Genomic DNA, 18,414 nt, shown 5'->3' with positions numbered 1-18,414 from the left:
TGAGCTTATCGATCAGAAAGGCCGGCAGTTCGGCAGTTTCAATCCCTAGTGCCACGTAATGGAGGGAGCTCCCGTTACTTGTCCCAGCTTCTGCCAACCTAGAAGTTCGAAAGTATGTAAAAAGGCAAGTAGAAAAAATAGGGATCACCTTTGGTGGGAAGGTAACAGCATTTCCTGCGCCTTCAGCGTTTAGTCGTGCCAGTCACATGACCACAGAGACGTCTCCGGACAATGTTGGCTCTCTGGCTTTGAAACAGAGATGAGCACTGCCCCCTAGAGTTGGGAACAACTAGCACATATGTGTGAGGGAAACCTTTATGTTTACCTTTACCTTAATCTAGCCAAACTCACTTTCTAATCACATTCCTAAATGTTTAACCTAACCACTTTAGAGATGCTAGAGCTCTTCAAAATGATGAGCTGCCAAGTCTTCCCTTTGCTCAATAAAAGATAGCTTTGGATCTATAGCATGGTTGAGTAATTAGGAGCCTCATATTTTAATGCAAAGTTCTGCTAGACTTGGATTCAAAGACATGGTGGCCACGATCTCAACAAAGTTTATTTGAGGAGAGGAAAATATCCATATTCGTTAGAAAGTTCTAAAAGTTCTTTTTTAAAGTTCATGGGTGTTTACCTTAATGCCATATACTGTAATTTTTAAAGGGCATGTCATTGCAGACAGAAAGGCATCCGTTCTCAATCTTATAAGTCATTAAGTCTCAAATAAAATGAACAATATATGTCCATGTGTTTATCAGTCCCCAGTTCTTTAACTTAAAAAAAATATATTAATTATGTAACCATAAATACTTTATTGGGGGTATAGAAACTATGATGTCTATGCATTTGCAGACAACTTTAATGCACAATTACTCTTACTGTTTTCAAACAAACATAGGTTTTGAATATGGCATGGTACATCATAATCTTTCCAAATTATGAGATATTTTTAAATTTTGGAAGAACAGCTTCGATTAAAATTATACATTTTAATTTGGGGCCAAGAAGATGATTATAACATGCTGCATTATAATTTGGTGGAAATGTATCCCGACTCTTTTAAATCTAAGTAAAATTTTAAAAATGATGTTTCATTCAGCATCCAATTTAGATAATTATACAAAATTAAATTGAGGAAATGACAACACAGAGATAGATAGATAGATAGATAGATAGATAGATAGATAGATAGATAGATAGATAGATAGATAGATAGATAGATGTAGGTAGGTAGATATAGATAGATAGATAGATAGATAGATAGATAGATAGATAGATAGATAGATAGATAGATAGATAGATAGATAGATGATAGATAGATAGATAGATGATAGATAGATATTCTAAATTATTTTAGATGTACATTTCCCAACTATTTTTTATGATCTGTATTCATGACATTATTGTTTTCCAGATGGTCCCCTTTGCATTCATTCTCTGAATTATCCTTTTGCCCCAATATGATCTTTTTAAACTGAAATCAATATTCATTTCAGAAATAAACATACACATTATTTGTTTCTATGAGTGACAGGTTTCAGATAATATATTCAATAATCTAAAATGATATTAAACAAAGAGGGAAGAACCTGCTCAAGATATATGAAATACAAATGAAAATCATAAGTGCAGCCAGACTTTTCACTTGGGTTAAAGGCTGAGTTGTTGGTCCCAATAAAGGTCACTAAATAAGGACTACCTATATTTCCAAAGTGTAGGAAACTTAACAAAAGTCTCAGTTTCCTTTACTTCTATTCCAGTCACTTTTAAAAATGGTACTTATTCTAGTGAAAGTAGGACTATCAATAGCATTGCATATAAATGTTGCACATTAAGTTAGAACCATTAATAAATCCCCTATTAATAATCTCTATTCATTTTGCTTAATTTCTCCTGGGAAAATATATTCAGTGATATTTATTGCTATTAATAATGGATGTTATACTACTATTTTAAATCCTATACCGTGCTCCAGAATAAGCTGATGGTTTCGGGAGGCAGAAAAAGAACAGGAACATAACAAATGATGGAAAGTATTCAAATAACTTGTAAAAGTCATTGAGAAATTGTCTCTATTGCCTATCTATCTTTCAGTGTCTCTTGGTGAAATTTTGTTCAATTCTCCACCGTATGTCTCTAGAAGCAATGATCCAACATCTCAATTCAACTGGCAATCAATCAATAACCAAGAAAGTTATCTTACTACTTTTATCTTTACTTTACTTGTAATTATTTTAAAATAATTCCCTCAACACTGTCAAAATATTCACTAAGGCTGCATTGCCATTAGTCTTCTCATCGTTCCTATCACCCATCTCCTTTCACTACAGGATGTTGCTTGCATCCTTACTATTTATATTTATATTGATTGTTTCCTGATTGCTTATTTGTACCCTATGACTATCATTAAGTGTTGCACCTTATAATTCTTGATGAATGTATCTTGTCTTTTGATGTACACGGAGAGCATCTGCACCAAAGACAAATTCCTTGTGTGTCCAATCACACTTGGCCAATAAAGAATTCTATTCTCTTCCGTTCCATTCCATTCCATTCCATTCTACTATCTCCTCTTTCCATCATTAAATGGTGCTCAAGGAGCTGCCAATAATAATAATAAAATAACAAGCATATTCTAAAAATCCAATTAAGACATCATTTAAATGATTTGATCAAAACAAACAGCACCTACTAACTCAGCAGGAAACTAGTTTTCAGCATAAAAGGATTTGTTTGCTGCCAGTACTTATTTATTTGCTTTTGTTATCCCCACTATATAACAGTAAAATATTTAAGTTTTCCCAAAGACTTTAAAGCACTTCAAATGGATTTTTTTAATACTGAAATAGGAAGTGGAAAAGGTAAGATAAACAAACATAAAATATAGGAAGAGACAGATCAACACCACAATCTAATCAAACTGAGCTGTTAAGTACACCCCGTTGAGTTTGGTGGAACTCTCTCTGAGATGAGAGTGCTTAAAAGATCTACTATAATCTTGGAGGGAGCTCTGTGCTTTTTATTGCAAATGCCTAGAAGCAACGGGAAATATTTCATACAGAGTTTTGCAGTGCAAAACTTCAACCATTTCCTTCTTGGCCACATTAATAATGTGAACAGCAATCAAGCTTTCAGTAACATAAAATTTAAGGAACGGATATTGTCATTAGGAACTCAGCAAGTACAGATACTTGAGAGAGGTATCTTTACTATCAATCTGAGAATTGTTAAAGGAAGCAGGGAAGAGGTTGAGGGTGACGTTGTCCTCCCCACATTTTCCAAACTTAGTAAAAACCCAGAGAGGTGGTTGCCTGCTTATGAAAAATTAAAAAAGGGGAGCAACATCACAAATATCCTTGCATCCAACTATGTCTTGGCTGGTTGCTGTGCAGTGGTGGGCTCCTACCGGTTCAGACTGGTTCAGACGAACTGGTAGTAGCTTGGCAGCCTTGGTCGCTGGAACCGGCAATGACCTAGGCCTGCCATGCCCCCGAACCGGTTCCCCTAGTGGCGGCATAGGTGCCACCATCTTATTTTTGGCTTCTGTGCATGTGCAGAGCAACTTTTGTTATACTGTGCATGCACACGCAACGTGCATGAAGCACACACATGGGCGGGGTATATCCCTGAGCGAATCGGCAGTAGCGGCTGCCGGAACCCACCACTGTTGCCGTGTTTAAAATAAACATTTCAGTAAATTTCAGTGCTTGACTAAACAAGGTTGGGAGAATTATTATTTGGATGGGAGCCACTGGGGAATTCCAGGGGTTTTGGCCAGACTCAGAAGTTGAAAAGAAGAATGAATGAACTGGGAAATGGATGTGTTTCCATATTAGCCTGTTTCCCAGAAAATAAGACCTCCCTGGATAATAAACCCAATCGGGCTTTTGAGTGCATGCGCTATAATAAGCCCTCCCCAAAAATATTGTAACACAGCAGCAGCCATGAGGTGGCCACACTCACCGCCTCCTGCACCTCAAAAATAATAAGACCTCCCCAAAAATAAGGCAACATGCTTATTTCGGGGGTTAAAAGAAAATAAGACCCTGTCTTATTTTGGGGGAAACACAGTATTGTCCAGAATCCTGCATGGTTCTATCCATGCAGTTTTCAGTTGCTAGGTACAATTGCTGTTGTATGATAGTCCATACTTGCCTTGAATCCTGGGTATAAGGCTATGTGAGCTGATAGCTGACTTTTCTGCTAACCGAGGCTGTGATGGAGAGAAGCAGGCAGGAAATAACTGGCTGAGTCTGAGTCTTTTGCAAAACTGTAGTATCTGGAGAAGGTTTGGGCAGAAGACATTCAGAAAGATGGTTCCCTCAATGAAGAAGATGTAACTAACTGCACTCAATATCAAGACCACTGCCATGCAGGATCTACCATAATTAACACAAGGAGTCAAGTGTCCATCATGAGAGAATGTTTGATCTCCCCAGGCTTCAGGAAAGTCTCCGGAGCCTGGGGAGGGGTCGTGCGCGCATGCACAGATAGGCGGGGAGGATTGAATTGGCATGGGCACGCGTCGTTGCATGACAGCCCACACGCACACAATTTTGGTACCACATAAGAAAAAGGTTTGCCGTCATTGATATATGTGCTTTAAACAAAACATAATTATAAAAATGGTATATCATCTAATTTTCCATTTGCAACAATATTTACACCAATGAAGGGTAGGGGTATTTTTTAGTCCTTCCATCTTGTTCCCATTTTTTGTAATCAATAAGAAAGAATGAAGTTTGTCTTGCACGATCCGATCTGCATCAGGCATTGGGATAAGAGGTTTAATCTTCCGAGTTTTCAGACTGATGCGGCAGCGGATCCCCTCTGCTAGAGAGAAATTCCCTGAGGATGAGCTTGAAAGATTAAATCGACCCAGATTGGATCCTGCAATGATATGCTGGGACACATATATTCACCTTCATTTTCCCTTTAAGCAACTGTCCCCATACAGACAGAGTTTTATACTTGAAGTAACACAGAGACACACAGAGACCCAAAATCAAGCCTTGAAAGGGTCACGGTGACATTTTACACATCAAGTTGCCTGCTTCTAATTCTCTAAAATAACTAGGATGGATATAAACCTTTAGAAGATCTGTCTGACTAAGAACCTAAGTTATGACTTACTAATTCATGCTTTCATATAGGCTTAATGAGAGGTTAAAGAACATGAATACATTAAAATACATCATCATCACATTATTATCTCAAGATTAAACATTTAGATTTAGGGTTCAGACTGAAAATATGCTTTTTAAGTTACTTTGGGAGTTTATGCTATACTCTACTCATGTTTTACATCATCATGATAACCAAGATGTTAACATTTTAAAAGGGGAAAGTGTGTTTGAAATACTCCGGCTAAGCTTCTAGAACGATTGCAATCCTTTTACATTCAGTGTATTGAAATATATCCAGCCTGTCCAGAAAGGACTGGCAAAGAAGATTCGCTCTGTCGCTTCTCCATCGATTGTCTCACAACTACTCCGAAGGTCATAACCCACACTGTGAAAACAAGGCCTTACGTGCATTTTATTTCTTGTCTCCAATTAGTCCTCTTAGAATTGTGTTAAGGAAAACAAAAAGGAAAATAAAGCTCATAGTCCTTCCGAATGGGCTGTTACATTACATACCACAGAATCATTTTCTCCAATATTATCTTCTGGACAACTGAATGATTGTGTGGCACCATTTTGTGGATGATTTTGATCTACAGGCTCTCGAATATAATTGTTCTAAAATGATGAGGACAAAGAATTTCCTTCTTTGTATTATCGTCTATTATATGTTACTGTAATTAGAGAATAATGTTTATATGTTAACATAACATGGAATGTATTTAATTCAGAAAGTGTCTCTTTTTAAACAAATCTATAATACAATACAATAGCAGAGTTGGAAGGGACCTTGGAGGTCTTCTAGTCCTACCCCCTGCCTAGGCAGGAAACCCTATACCATTCCTGACAAATGTCTATCCCACATCTTCTTAAAGACTTCCAGTGTTGGGGCATTCACAACTTCTGGAGGCAAGCTGTTCCACTGATTAATTGTTCTAACTGTCAAGAAGTTTCTCCTCAGTTCTAAATTGCTTCTCTCCTTGATTCGTTTCCACCCATTGCTTCTTGTCCTACCCTCAGGTGCTTTGGAAAATAGTTTAACTCCCTCTCCTTTGTGGCAATCCCTGAGATATTGGAACACTGCTATCATGTCTCCCCTAGTCCTTCTTTCTATTAAACTAGACATATCCAATCTAAAGGTTTCTTCCCTCTTCTTCACCTTGAAATTTATGCCTTCTGTTTTTCCTTGCATGTTTTTTTAAATAGTTCTTGAAACATCTACTACAGAAATCTTCAAACTTGGCAACTTTAAGACTTGTGGACTTCAACTCCCAGAATTCTCCAGCCAGCTATGTCCCTGATCTATTAGATGGCGTATTAAAAATGGTTTTCAAAGAATACCTGAATTTAGATTCCAGCTGAGTCTGTGATTAAGGTGGAAAGCGGTGGTATAGAGGTGAAGACACTTGCCTCCTACTTGGAAGGTTGAGAGTTCAATCCTAGGCAGCGACAGATGCGTCTCTACCCAGGCGCAAAAAGAAAAGATCTGCTGAGATCTCCACATAGGCATCAGGAAGGGCATGTGGCCAGTAAAGACTCAGCTCCCCAGTCACCCCAACTCCACCCCAATCAAAGGGATTACAAGGTTGTAAAAAGAAAATAAAAATCAATTGTTTAATTTAATTTACCCGAACTATGATTAATGTAATGATTAAGGCATCAGGATAGAAACCAGAAGGCCACGAATTCTAGACACACCTTAGGCACGAAGCAAGCTGCTGACTTTGGTCCATTCATACTCTTTCAGCTCTAGGAAGAAGCGAATAGTAAATCACTTTGGAAAAACCTTGCCAAGAAAAATGGATGGACTTGTCTAGGCAGTCTCTGAGAATCAGACAAAATTCTAAACAAAAAAAAAATCTGACTATCTTTCAATATCATTTAAACCAGGGGTGAAATCCAGCAGGTTCCAACAGGTTCTGGAGAACCAGTAACAGAAATTTTGAGTAGTTCAGAGAACCAGCAAATGCTGGCCCCAGAGTGGGGTAGGAATGGAGATTTTGCAATATCCTTCCCCTGCCACACCCACCACGTCACACCACACCCACCAAGCCACGCCCACAGAACCGGTAGTAAAAAAAAAATGAATTTCACCACTGATTCAAACACACACCAAAGGGTTACCAATGGATACCATCTCATTTACAGATGTGTAGTCTGTAGATCACAAAAATAGTCACAAAGTAGAATTGCTTCAACAGTATGTCTCTGGCCCTGGATAAAAAAGGCTAAAGGAAGGAATCATCTGACTCTGTAAGAGATGACCAGGCTGAGCCCAAGAGAGGGGTCAAATGCGCCTTCAGTCTCAAGTCCCTTCACACCCAGAAGAGATCTAAGTCCAGCCTACCATGAATTCCATTGACCACCAATCTACCACCAATTTGCTTTGACTGTTAGTAGTTCAGATTCTTCTGGAGAGCTTTAGCATTCAATAAACCTATGTTCCTCTGAACTGCCTGGACTGCCAATTTCCTGTACTTTGCAGATCCAGTTTTGAGCAGGCCTCTGTATTTCTGTATGCAAAACAATAAACAAAACAACAATCGACATATGGCCACCATATTGTAGAAACCTGCTGGGGAGGAAAGGATACCGTAGACAACTTCCTACAGTTGTTTGACAGGTCATTAAAGGTTATCATGGATAAAATTTTTATATTTGATTAACATTGAATTATTTATTTGTTTATTATTCATTCATGCATTCATTCATTTATTATGTCTGCACCAACAACAATAAATGTGGCTGTATGATTACTCTTAAATGTGAAGGATCCAGAGTATTAGTTCTTATGCAAGCTGTTTTGTAACCCCTAGATGTCCCTACTTGATCTAACATTCAATCTTGAAAGAATAAATGTACTTAGCATCAGATTTTGCATGTCACAATTTTTCTTGCATCACATTGCTGTCTAAGGCAGGTTATATCACCCCACCCTTATAGAGGCCGTGGTCATAAAACTATCTCTAATATTCTTGCCCAGAGGTTAAATAAAATGTACACAAGTAATAGAAATACAATTGTATTTTATTTCAATTCTGCAAAATTTGGTCATCATTAATCAATTATTGCTTGATGCAGTTGAGAGAATGGTGTAGAGTATTTTGTGATTGTTGTTAAAGAAGGATTTTTCCCTCTGCCCCTCAGAGATGTCATTAAATAGATGAAGCCAACACAGGTTCCTTTTTACACAGGCAAATAAAAGAGGATTAAATTAATGGTCTATGTAGCTTGTATCCAAGCATATTTTATTCAGTTAAAATGTTGGTACCAATGAGATGCTGATACGTTTGTAAACTGAACCGTCAGTATATGAAGAATTCCACAGGGCCTTAAAAAGAAGAAGAGAATGTCAAATGAACGCTCAAATATTAAGCTCCATGTATCATTGACAACAGACATAAAAGAACATTTGTGTTACCAATCCTTTGTAATTTAAGAAGGTTACATTAAAAATATTTGCTTTTTTTAAACTGTAACAATAAATACTTAAATAATAATTAAAATATGTAGGATTGTGCTATAATAATCAAAATGGCAGTATGCCAAAAAGAGGTCTCCCAAATTGAAGGATAGAAAGAGCAAGGGGATAATCAAGTATAGAGTGGGGAAATGAATTAATTAATGTTAATTAACAAATAATAAATTACCTATGTTCGGAATTCAATGTCTTGACTGGTGCAAAGAAAATTTGATTGTATTCAACATACAATACATGTTTTGGGTACTTCAAATGAGTTGCTAAAAGCAAACAGAATATTTAGCAGGAATTCTTCAGTGAGAATCTAATTGTTGCCTCAGGTTTACAAATTGACTGTGAAAATGGGAACAAACTCCATTTTCAATGTAGGTAGATCTGTCTGCCTTGCAATCAGATTGCATAATGGCATTATAATGAATGGAAATAGTATAGTATGAATATATCCTTGTAAAAACACAACACAAGAGGGAGGGAGGGAGGGAGGGAGGGAGGGAGGAAGGAAGGAAGGATACTTTCATGTTTATTGTCAAACATATCTAAGAACCAGAAGGAATATAAACATATTAACTGACATATAAATATGAACATGGTGAGTGTATTACCCACTATGCATTTTGAGATGACAATATGTTTTAAATATTGAAACAAAACGATGATTAACTGGAAGAAGGGGGAAAAAATATCCAGAATAGCAGAAGGAATTAACAGTGAGTGTAATGGCTATTATCAGGGACACCCCTTACATCTTGTGTAGTATTCTAGTGACCACATTTACATAATTATAGAACAGAATGTGGAAAAGTGCAAAGAGGGCATCCAAAATAATGAGGATGTTGCAACTGTATTCCTATGCGGAAAGACACAGACATTTGAGACAAGAAGTTCAGGAAAAAAGATAGTTGAGGAAGAGATAATCAAGATGTATAGAACATAGAGAAAGTGCAATATGAGCATAAGGAGCTGTCCATTCAAACAGGGCTGGGCGTGATTCAAAACAAAGGAAGCAATTCTTAACACAGCATGCAACTAACCTGTGAAATTTGTGGCCACAAGAGGTGATAAGAGCCATCAACTGATATGGCTTAAAGGAGGGATTGGATAAATTCATTCAGGACATATTTATCAAAAGCTATTACTTCTGAAGACTAAAATGTAATGCTTAAAAATCCCAATAAAGGGTAAGATAACTGTTCTAAAATTGAATATTACTACAATAGTATATGTCTTTGATAAATTATTAAGAAGGTTTATATGGAAAAGAAAAACTCAGAGCTTCTTTAACTATAATTTGTGATGCGATGATGGTTCAGTTTAACCTTTTGACCACCAAATTTTTCACTGACCATATAATTTTACCTTTCTTCCTTTATAGATCCCAAGTGATCAAGTCCAATAACCATTACAGACACAATGTAAAAAATATTAGATGACCCTTCCAATATCATGGCAGAAGTTTGATTTCTCTTTTAATCCTAATTATTTAGTATTTTTAGCATTAAAACTGCAAGAGATATTTGGAAAGTGTTCTGATGAAAATAAAATCTTGATTTTTATTCACATGAAAAAAATGTGTTCCTAATTTGAAAAAAGGAGTAGATCATCTTCATCACCACCACTACCTATTAAAAAAAATCAGGACTAACAAAATCATTAATACTTTAGATTGGCGTAATCTCAATCAAGGTTTTTTTTAAAAAAACCCACAACAACTCCTCAACAACTGGGATTGTTAAAAAAAGGAACCGGGATTGTTAAAAAAGGAACTGGGATTGTTAAAAAAGGAACTGGGATTGTTAAAAAAGGAACTGGGATTGTTAAAAAAGGAACTGGGATTGTTAAAAAAGGAAATGGGATTGCTAAAAAAGGAACTGGGATTTTTTAAAAAAGGAACTGGGATTGTTAAAAAAAGGAACTGGGATTGTTAAAAAAAGGAACCGGGATTGTTAAAAAAGGAACCGGGATTGTTAAAAAAAGGAACTGGGATTGTTAAAAAAGGAACTGGGATTGTTAAAAAAGGAACTGGGATTGTTAAAAAAGGAACTGGGATTGTTAAAAAAGGAACTGGGATTGTTAAAAAAAGGAACTGGGATTGTTAAAAAAGGAAATGGGATTGCTAAAAAAGGAAATGGGATTTTTTTAAAAAGGAACTGGGATTGTTAAAAAAAGGAACTGGGATTGTTAAAAAAAGGAACCGGGATTGTTAAAAAAAGGAACTGGGATTGTTAAAAAAAGGAACTGGGATTGTTAAAAAAGGAAATGGGATTGCTAAAAAAGGAACTGGGATTTTTTTAAAAAGGAACTGGGATTGTTAAAAAAAGGAACTGGGATTGTTAAAAAAAGGAACCGGGATTGTTAAAAAAGGAACTGGGATTGTTAAAAAAAGGAACCGGGATTGTTAAAAAAGGAACTGGGATTGTTAAAAAAGGAACTGGGATTGTTAAAAAAAGAACTGGGATTGCCTCAAACAGGCAAGGCATTATGAAAGATTCAATGATGTCAAATTTTGTCTAGAGGCACTAAGGAACTTCTAATTAACCTTAATTGCCTTGGATATGAGATGTGTTTTGGCTTATTATACATGTACAGTATGTTTTAGTAGAAGTTAAATAATATTTTAAGGTGGATATTAATTATTTGCAAGAACTTTGAAATAAGGTGTTGGAAAACTGTATATTAATAAAACAACAGATATTAAGCATGTTTTTAAGATATCAAGATAAGGCTAAGACCATAAAATATTTTTAATCCTTGTTGGACATCTTAGAAAATGCTTAGAAATTAACTTGGCTGTCAACTTCACTCTGATGGAAGTATAAAATCATAAAAAAAAAGCATTATTTGGACTTGCTACATTATTATCGGGGTTAGTATTGATTATTAGTATTATAGCCATATTGCTAAAATGGTTTGAGGAAGAGAGGCACTGAAGGGTGGGCTGCCTGTACATTTGTTGAACTTGCTTGGACAAGTTCATTCAGTGTACTTAGCAAGATCTGAAAGAAGTTTAAAAATGGAGAAGCAGTTTTGAAATAGATACTGTACCAAAAATTTGGAATTTATAAATACATGAGTAAAACTTTGCTTTAAAAAAAAACAGTTGCTCCCACTCACTTATTTATTTATTTTATCTGTGTACAATTTCTGTTTGTGTATCTCTCTCTACCTCCCCATCCCCACCTCCCTCTCCTTTGGGAATATACCGGAGACATCTAGAATGGTTACTCTGAAAAACAGGTAAGAGAATCAGGGTACATTTTGTTTGTTGACCAGCAGATGAGAAGGACAAAATATTCCAGTCACTTTTAGGGAACCACTAGGGAATGCTGTTTATCAGTCCATCTAGCCTTTAAGAATTTGCTGTGAAAATGTGCTACAGGCATCAGGGAAAGAGGAAGAAAAAAAAAAGAGCTGAACTGTACATTATGTTGAACAGCTCATTAGCTTTAAGAGATTTATGCTGCAGCATCTACAAGAATATATTGCCTGCTTGCTGCCATGTTCACTGGCAGATAAAGATGACTGGAATTGCAGACAAAATTAATGAAGGGGGCCACAGGGTGTTTAGGCTATGGAATTCCAATTTCAAGGTTCCAACGAACAGGGTTCTCTATCGGTTTGAAGACATATGGTGGCTTATATGAATATTAAGCCGAAGGAGATCATCAGGCTATCTTGAGAAACCATCTTGCCTATGCATCTTTCCACAAGTCTTATATTTATAGAAGAGCTGTTTTATGCTTGTGAATTATGTTTTTTTTAAAGGGGGGGGGAGAGAAAAAGAGAGAAATTCAACCATGCTTTTCCTCCTTATTGTTAAATCTGTAAATCTTAAGGCCGTGTACATCTGCCGGATCAGAGGAGCCATTTTTCAGATGCCATGTTGTTGTCTCCCGCTAATAGTAGCTATTTTGGAATACTTAGTAAAAATTAGCAGACAGAAAGCACAGCAGTGGCAACTGTGCTAATGCGTGTGTTAATTAAGAGCTCGGCTGCAAAAAGACACTTTTGACGGTTTTAGAATTTCATTTATAGGTTTCAAAACTCAGATGTTCCCAGTGTATGAACATATGGATACACAAAGTACTGAATAGCTATCTTTTAATTGCCAGAGAATTTGGCCGGGACACAAGAAGCAAACCAATATTCTTTGCGTATTCTAATTTTTCCTGATTACATTTATTTGGATTTTTCCACCAGGAACTAAAAAGAGGGCATACAGTTTTTCTTCCTCACTTTCTCCCCCCTTCCTCTCCAAAAAAAAAACCCTATCTGGGGTAGATTGGGTTTATGTGATAGTAAGTGGCCCAAATTCACTCACCAAGCTTCCAAGAATACTGGCAAAAGTTGCAAGCGGCTTTATCAGAAACTATTTACTTTTTATTACCACTTATTTCTTTCCCACAACGTGTCTACAGCACACATTTGACTCTTATGGTTCATAATGGACAAAGTCATACTGAATATGCATCTTAAACCATCTTTAAAAAAAAAATCTCTACAACATATGTAACAATTGAGAGCTGTTTCTTCAACAGATAAGAGCAAAATATTCCATCATGTTGCGAAGTGAGAAATTCATAGCTGTAGAAGTAGGAAAACAAATGGATATGAGAAAAGCATTACAGACCTCCTCCCTCATCTGCTCCCTCACAAAAGCCTCAAATTAAGATTTACCCCGTGAGTTCATGCATTTTCGCCATCCAATGCAGTGAAATCCAACGGTTTCCCTATTCTCCATGTTTTAATAAATCAAGTGACCAAAAAGAAATAAAACCTAGATCTCTCTATTGAAGCAATCTCTGAAAAAATAAATAAATAAAGCAAGGACAAGAAAGTTAAACAGACACTTCTAGTTGAAGAAATCAGCTTTGCTTTTCATGTCTATATATATAGCTACCAAATAAACACAGAAATTTGACTGATTAGATTTGTCTTTAAATCATTTATTTGTGGTATTAGAACTTGGATAAATATGATGAAACCTTTGCTCCATCTCCACCCCATCATTTCCCCCTCAGTTTTATTATGTTAAACTAGTTTCTTCATTTGAATTACTACCATTCTTTATCCGATCTTGTAGCCTAGATTATTATTATTATTATTTTAGACTGGGGTGCAAATAAGCCTGGCTGGGAAATACTGAGGTTACCAACATTTGCAGCCACTTGGGGGGGGGGGGTATTAACGATGCAAAATTTAGGAAACTAATCAAACTTTTACATACAATATTGTATATTGTAGTGAATATTTCAATATGTCTTTCAGTCTTGGAACACAAATATAATTTTTTAAAAACTAACTTGTTTCTAAGCTTTAAATGTACCTATCCTAAGTTATCCACATCTAGCTTATTTAGAGGTTTCCTTTGTCTGAGGTCTAATGCACCCTTAAAGTCATATCTTTCTTGTAGGAAATAAAATGGAATATAATCATTGGGGGGGGGGAAACCCCTGTATGTTGATAAGAAACCAAACTTAGATTTGAATTCAGGGTGAACAAAAGCTGAGCAAATCAACCTTGCAAATTCATTCTTTAAAGGAAGAATGAAATCCAATAAAGTTAAGTTAAGTTAAGTTCAAAGCTTTCTGAAAATAACAAAACTCCACTGTGTTTCATGTAAGTATATGAAACTTTAAAGCACATGTTAGCAAAACCTTCAAGACATCATGATTTTAAACATCCATTGTTTTCAACTAGACAATAAAATTCTGTGGCCCAACGTATCTTATATAAACTGCTTAACAGGCAACCTTTTCCAAATGGATCAAAACTAGTTCTAAGCCACAATATCTCTTAAAGTACATCTGGCACATTTTTAAAAAAAGAAGAAGAAAAAAAATTGTACCAATTTTGAATAACAAAAAACGTCATAGTCATAATGACTTAAATAATACCCATTTGGTGAAACTTCTGTATCGATTTGGTTAATCAGTGAACCTAACATGCAGCTGAAAAATCCCTACAAAACTGGATATTTTATTTAACTTAATGGATGAGTTAGCAAAACATGAGGAAAGCAACACATTGAATCCACAGAATATGTAAAATGGATAATAAATGCAAACCAGTTATCTTAAACTGATGGGGGGAGGGGAAATCAACAACTATCTTAGTAATGTCGTCTCCTATAAGTTTCCTTTCCAATTAGACCCATTACATTTTTCCTGAAGTAATCTTGCTTTGCTTCTGATTTATTTAGTTATTTCAGTCAGTCTGCAACTTGATGATTTATTACTGTTATTGCGTTTTACTGTAAAATTGATGGTTCTGTTGGCGGTCATAATTTATTGTTCTTTCTGATGCCTTACTGTACTCTGTTCAGTTATTAATATTATTTTTTAGAACTTTTATACATATGATGCAGATATATAATGTATGTATAATAGGTATATACATATAATTTTCTCAAAATTGAAAATATTTTTATAGACCTTTATGATTGGTGGCTACTGATAAGACAGAAAAATGATCCAAGGTTGAGGAATCAAATCCATGCAGCCCCCCCCCCTCCCAAATGAATGCAGAGGTAAAATTTGGTAAATGCAAGTGTTCAAGTGATACATTTTCCCATGTGACTACATCAGTGTTAACTGTGGACAGAGTGCTAAGACACAATCTCCTTGGGTCTTAATGAAAAGGTGATCCTTTAAATTTAATGAACACCATACACAAAAAATCCCCATAAAAACAAATAAACAAAAAAACCCACCACTACACACATAGCTATGCCATGCAGTTCACTCCAAATGTGAAAAAGAGAAATTCCGTACAAGTAAACAGAAGACAGCAATCCACATCAAAGCACAGAGCTGGCATCAAAGGTCAGACATTTCCTTCAGACGGAGGATACCAAAAAGCAAAAGATAACAACAGGATGCTCTTTAAGTAAACAATAATTCTGTTTTAGGTTCTCTCTCCAAACCTTGATTACCAATACTCTTTGAAGGCAGATTCTAAAGCAAGGAGAAGCCAAAACTCTTTTAACTGTTCCATCAACACGAGCATTTTCTTAATAGCCACAGTTCATACTCTCACCAGGGAAAAACAACTAATTTTCAGTTAAATTACCAACAATATTCCCCACTGAGACCCAATGATTAAAATATGAATCTAAAACTCTTGACAAATTTCTGAACACTTTCCTTTGTAAAACGAGAAAAGACAATGATTTGAGCTTCTGATGATTACAAGCATAATAGATCCATCCGGTTATTGACAAGCAAGTAAATGCACACACACACACACACATATATAGAAAGATTTCAAATTCTGCTGGTAAATTTTCTCATATTTACCTCAGAGGAAATTTAGAGAATGGAAGAAGACTGTTGATAAAACACATAATTACGGAAGCATAGTGTGCCAGCAGATAGAAGGGGTTTTTTTCAGTTGCAGAAGGTATTTGGGAATCATTTAAGAGCAAAAGATGAATGAGGTGGCCCACTTTTCCAATAATGCATAAGCACAGAAGTGGAAAGAAAAAAAGAGGTGGGTAGAGATTTAAATATTAATTCAGGAGATAAACGAGAAAAATCCCTTTAAAGTGCAGTTACTTACATCATGGCCTACAACTTCAGTCTGCGTGGATTTATCTACTTGCGAGACAAGCACACTCTGTAAATGCCGAGCTTTTTCCTGTGAAGAAAAATAAGATATATATCCCTGGTCAGCAAATTGATTTTCTTAACATTCTCAAAGTAACCTAACCCCCACTTCGATCCCAAGGAAAAAATATCCCACTGCAACAACAACGAGAAAAAAAGTGAATATTTTCAAGAGAGAATGTACCCTCCTGATATTATTTTGCTAATGCAAAGTAGTTTTAGGTTGATGTTAAGGTCATAAATTGTCAACATTAAGAGAAAGTCATCATGGAGTGTCACAAAGGACCATTTTCTAACAAAATAATGTAAGGGTTAAAAATACTTTGTAAAAATCCACATGATATTCTTTGCAGATGCTAATAGAGTTTTACACGCACCAAACTATTTATGGACCCTTTCCTCTATTTGTTTACCCAAGGTAAAACAGAAAACAAAACTGAATTAAAATTATGAAAAACAAATTAAAAATCAGGAGACAAGATATTTTAAAAAACCCCATACATACCATCACCTACAATGCATACTTCACCGTATTTCAGCTTTAAATGTTTTTCTCTTAAACTTAATTATAAAATTCATTAAGCACCTAAGTTTTACTGACACATTACTGAGAGATATATGAATTATTTTGTTTTTAGTTATTTGCATATGCCCACTTATAAATCTCTTGCATTCTGTCTATGTTAATTTACTAATTTATGTTTTACTCCATAAAATTTGCATTCTACTACAGATTTAATTATACATTTGAATGATCATCATAATAACATTTCTAAACGGACTTCCAGGAAAGAAATGGCTGAGAGGATAGCCAACAAATGCCGCAGAATGAACAGCTGGTGAGTAGACTGGCTCTTCATATCCCTCTCCAGGGCAGGGCGAGGACTTGAGATCACCCACAAGTGCTCCCCATGAGGAGACTGCAAGACAGTGGACACTGGTGGGTATAGAGTTCTGGGAGAAGAGGGAATAGCCACCTTGCTAAAACCACATGTTTATGTACAATGGACTTGCAATTGACTTCCTTGTCTAATCACTGATAAATCTGCTTTCCAGTTATTAGGAATCTTTGGATCAACACATTATATAAGACTTGGGTGATTTTCCTGCCATCCTTAGCAAAAGAGATTTTAAATACAAGTTGACTTAAAAAAAAACATAAACAGCAAAAGTGACTGATTTAGAAAGTTACAAATGGATGAAGGGTTCAAGTTGATTTAAAATAAGTTTTTGAAATTAATAATAAGAATCTCTCCCATGGGAAGGTGCTGTTGCTGTGAAATATTAAAAAAAAATGATAGGATAGGAGTCTGAAGGTTGGACACTAGAGGGGACCAGGAGGAATTAAAGATTAGGATGAAAGAAGCACTTACATTTGATTTATTGATACAGAATGGAACAAAAAACATTAACACTGAATGTAATTAATAATATTTGTCAACAATGGATCAGAAATTAATTTTAATTTCTGAAATTCCTTAAATTTAAGAAATTAATTTCTTAAATTTTAATTTTCTTAAAAGACACTTAATTAGTGTCTGTTATTATAGAGTATACATTTAAAAATGTTTAAAAGATGAAACAGACTTACTGGGCAAGTCTGAGATGGATCTAAAAGTGTGTTCAAAAATGACAGGCTATAAGAATGATATGGAAAAATTGTTATATGAACAAAACTAGCTGATGTCTTAATTAAAAGGGATACACAATATCAAAGCAAGAGAGTAATTCTGGATAATGTTCCTCTATTGGATTTACAAAAGAGTCTTGTTAAACTTTTGAAAAAAATGGTGAAAAGGGACAAAGAAAATCATGAAAAGGAATAAAATTCTAAGATTTCATTTGAATTGATTAAAGATCAAGATTATTAAAAATAAATTAAACATAAAGAAGCTTTATTCGATCAATGTTAAAGTAGATGTTATTATTGCTGGTAACCTTTAATGGACTTTTGTTGACCAGAACTGAACAATGAGGCTCTAACTATTTGTTTATAAATAAGAGATCATTCACAATGATTTAGACTAGTGTGTATTCATTTTGCCTTCCCTATTCACCTATATTGTTAACTATAATAAGGTCCCTGATGATTGAATTCTTCCTCGGTTAATACAATTATTTATATACAAATTAAGTGAAAACTCCTAGATTAAAACTTGACGTTATGTGCAAAGACAATGCACCAAGAAAACCCCTTCAAAAAGAG

At 35.4% G+C, this 18,414-nt stretch overlaps 1 protein-coding gene across 4 annotated transcripts in view; it reads right to left on the bottom strand.

The window, feature by feature from the left end:
• Positions 1 to 18,414, bottom strand: part of CCSER1 (coiled-coil serine rich protein 1) — an 814,997-nt gene that overhangs the window by 327,835 nt on the left and 468,748 nt on the right. For 3 of the 4 annotated variants that reach the window (XM_081959555.1, XM_081959556.1, XM_081959557.1), the window contains exon 9: positions 16,162 to 16,239. In XM_081959555.1, coding sequence (XP_081815681.1) covers positions 16,162 to 16,239 — 78 coding nt within the window. Of the gene's footprint in view, positions 1 to 8,163; positions 8,455 to 16,161; positions 16,240 to 18,414 lie in introns of those variants that run through there. The other variant, XM_081959558.1, reaches the window with a different exon arrangement.

Source organism: Natrix helvetica, assembly GCF_964273705.1.
Source record: "Natrix helvetica genome assembly, chromosome: 7".
Taxonomy (NCBI): Eukaryota; Metazoa; Chordata; class Lepidosauria; order Squamata; family Natricidae; genus Natrix; species Natrix helvetica.
Note: the sequence above shows the minus strand (reverse complement) of the source record. Positions and strands in the feature narration are given on the sequence as shown.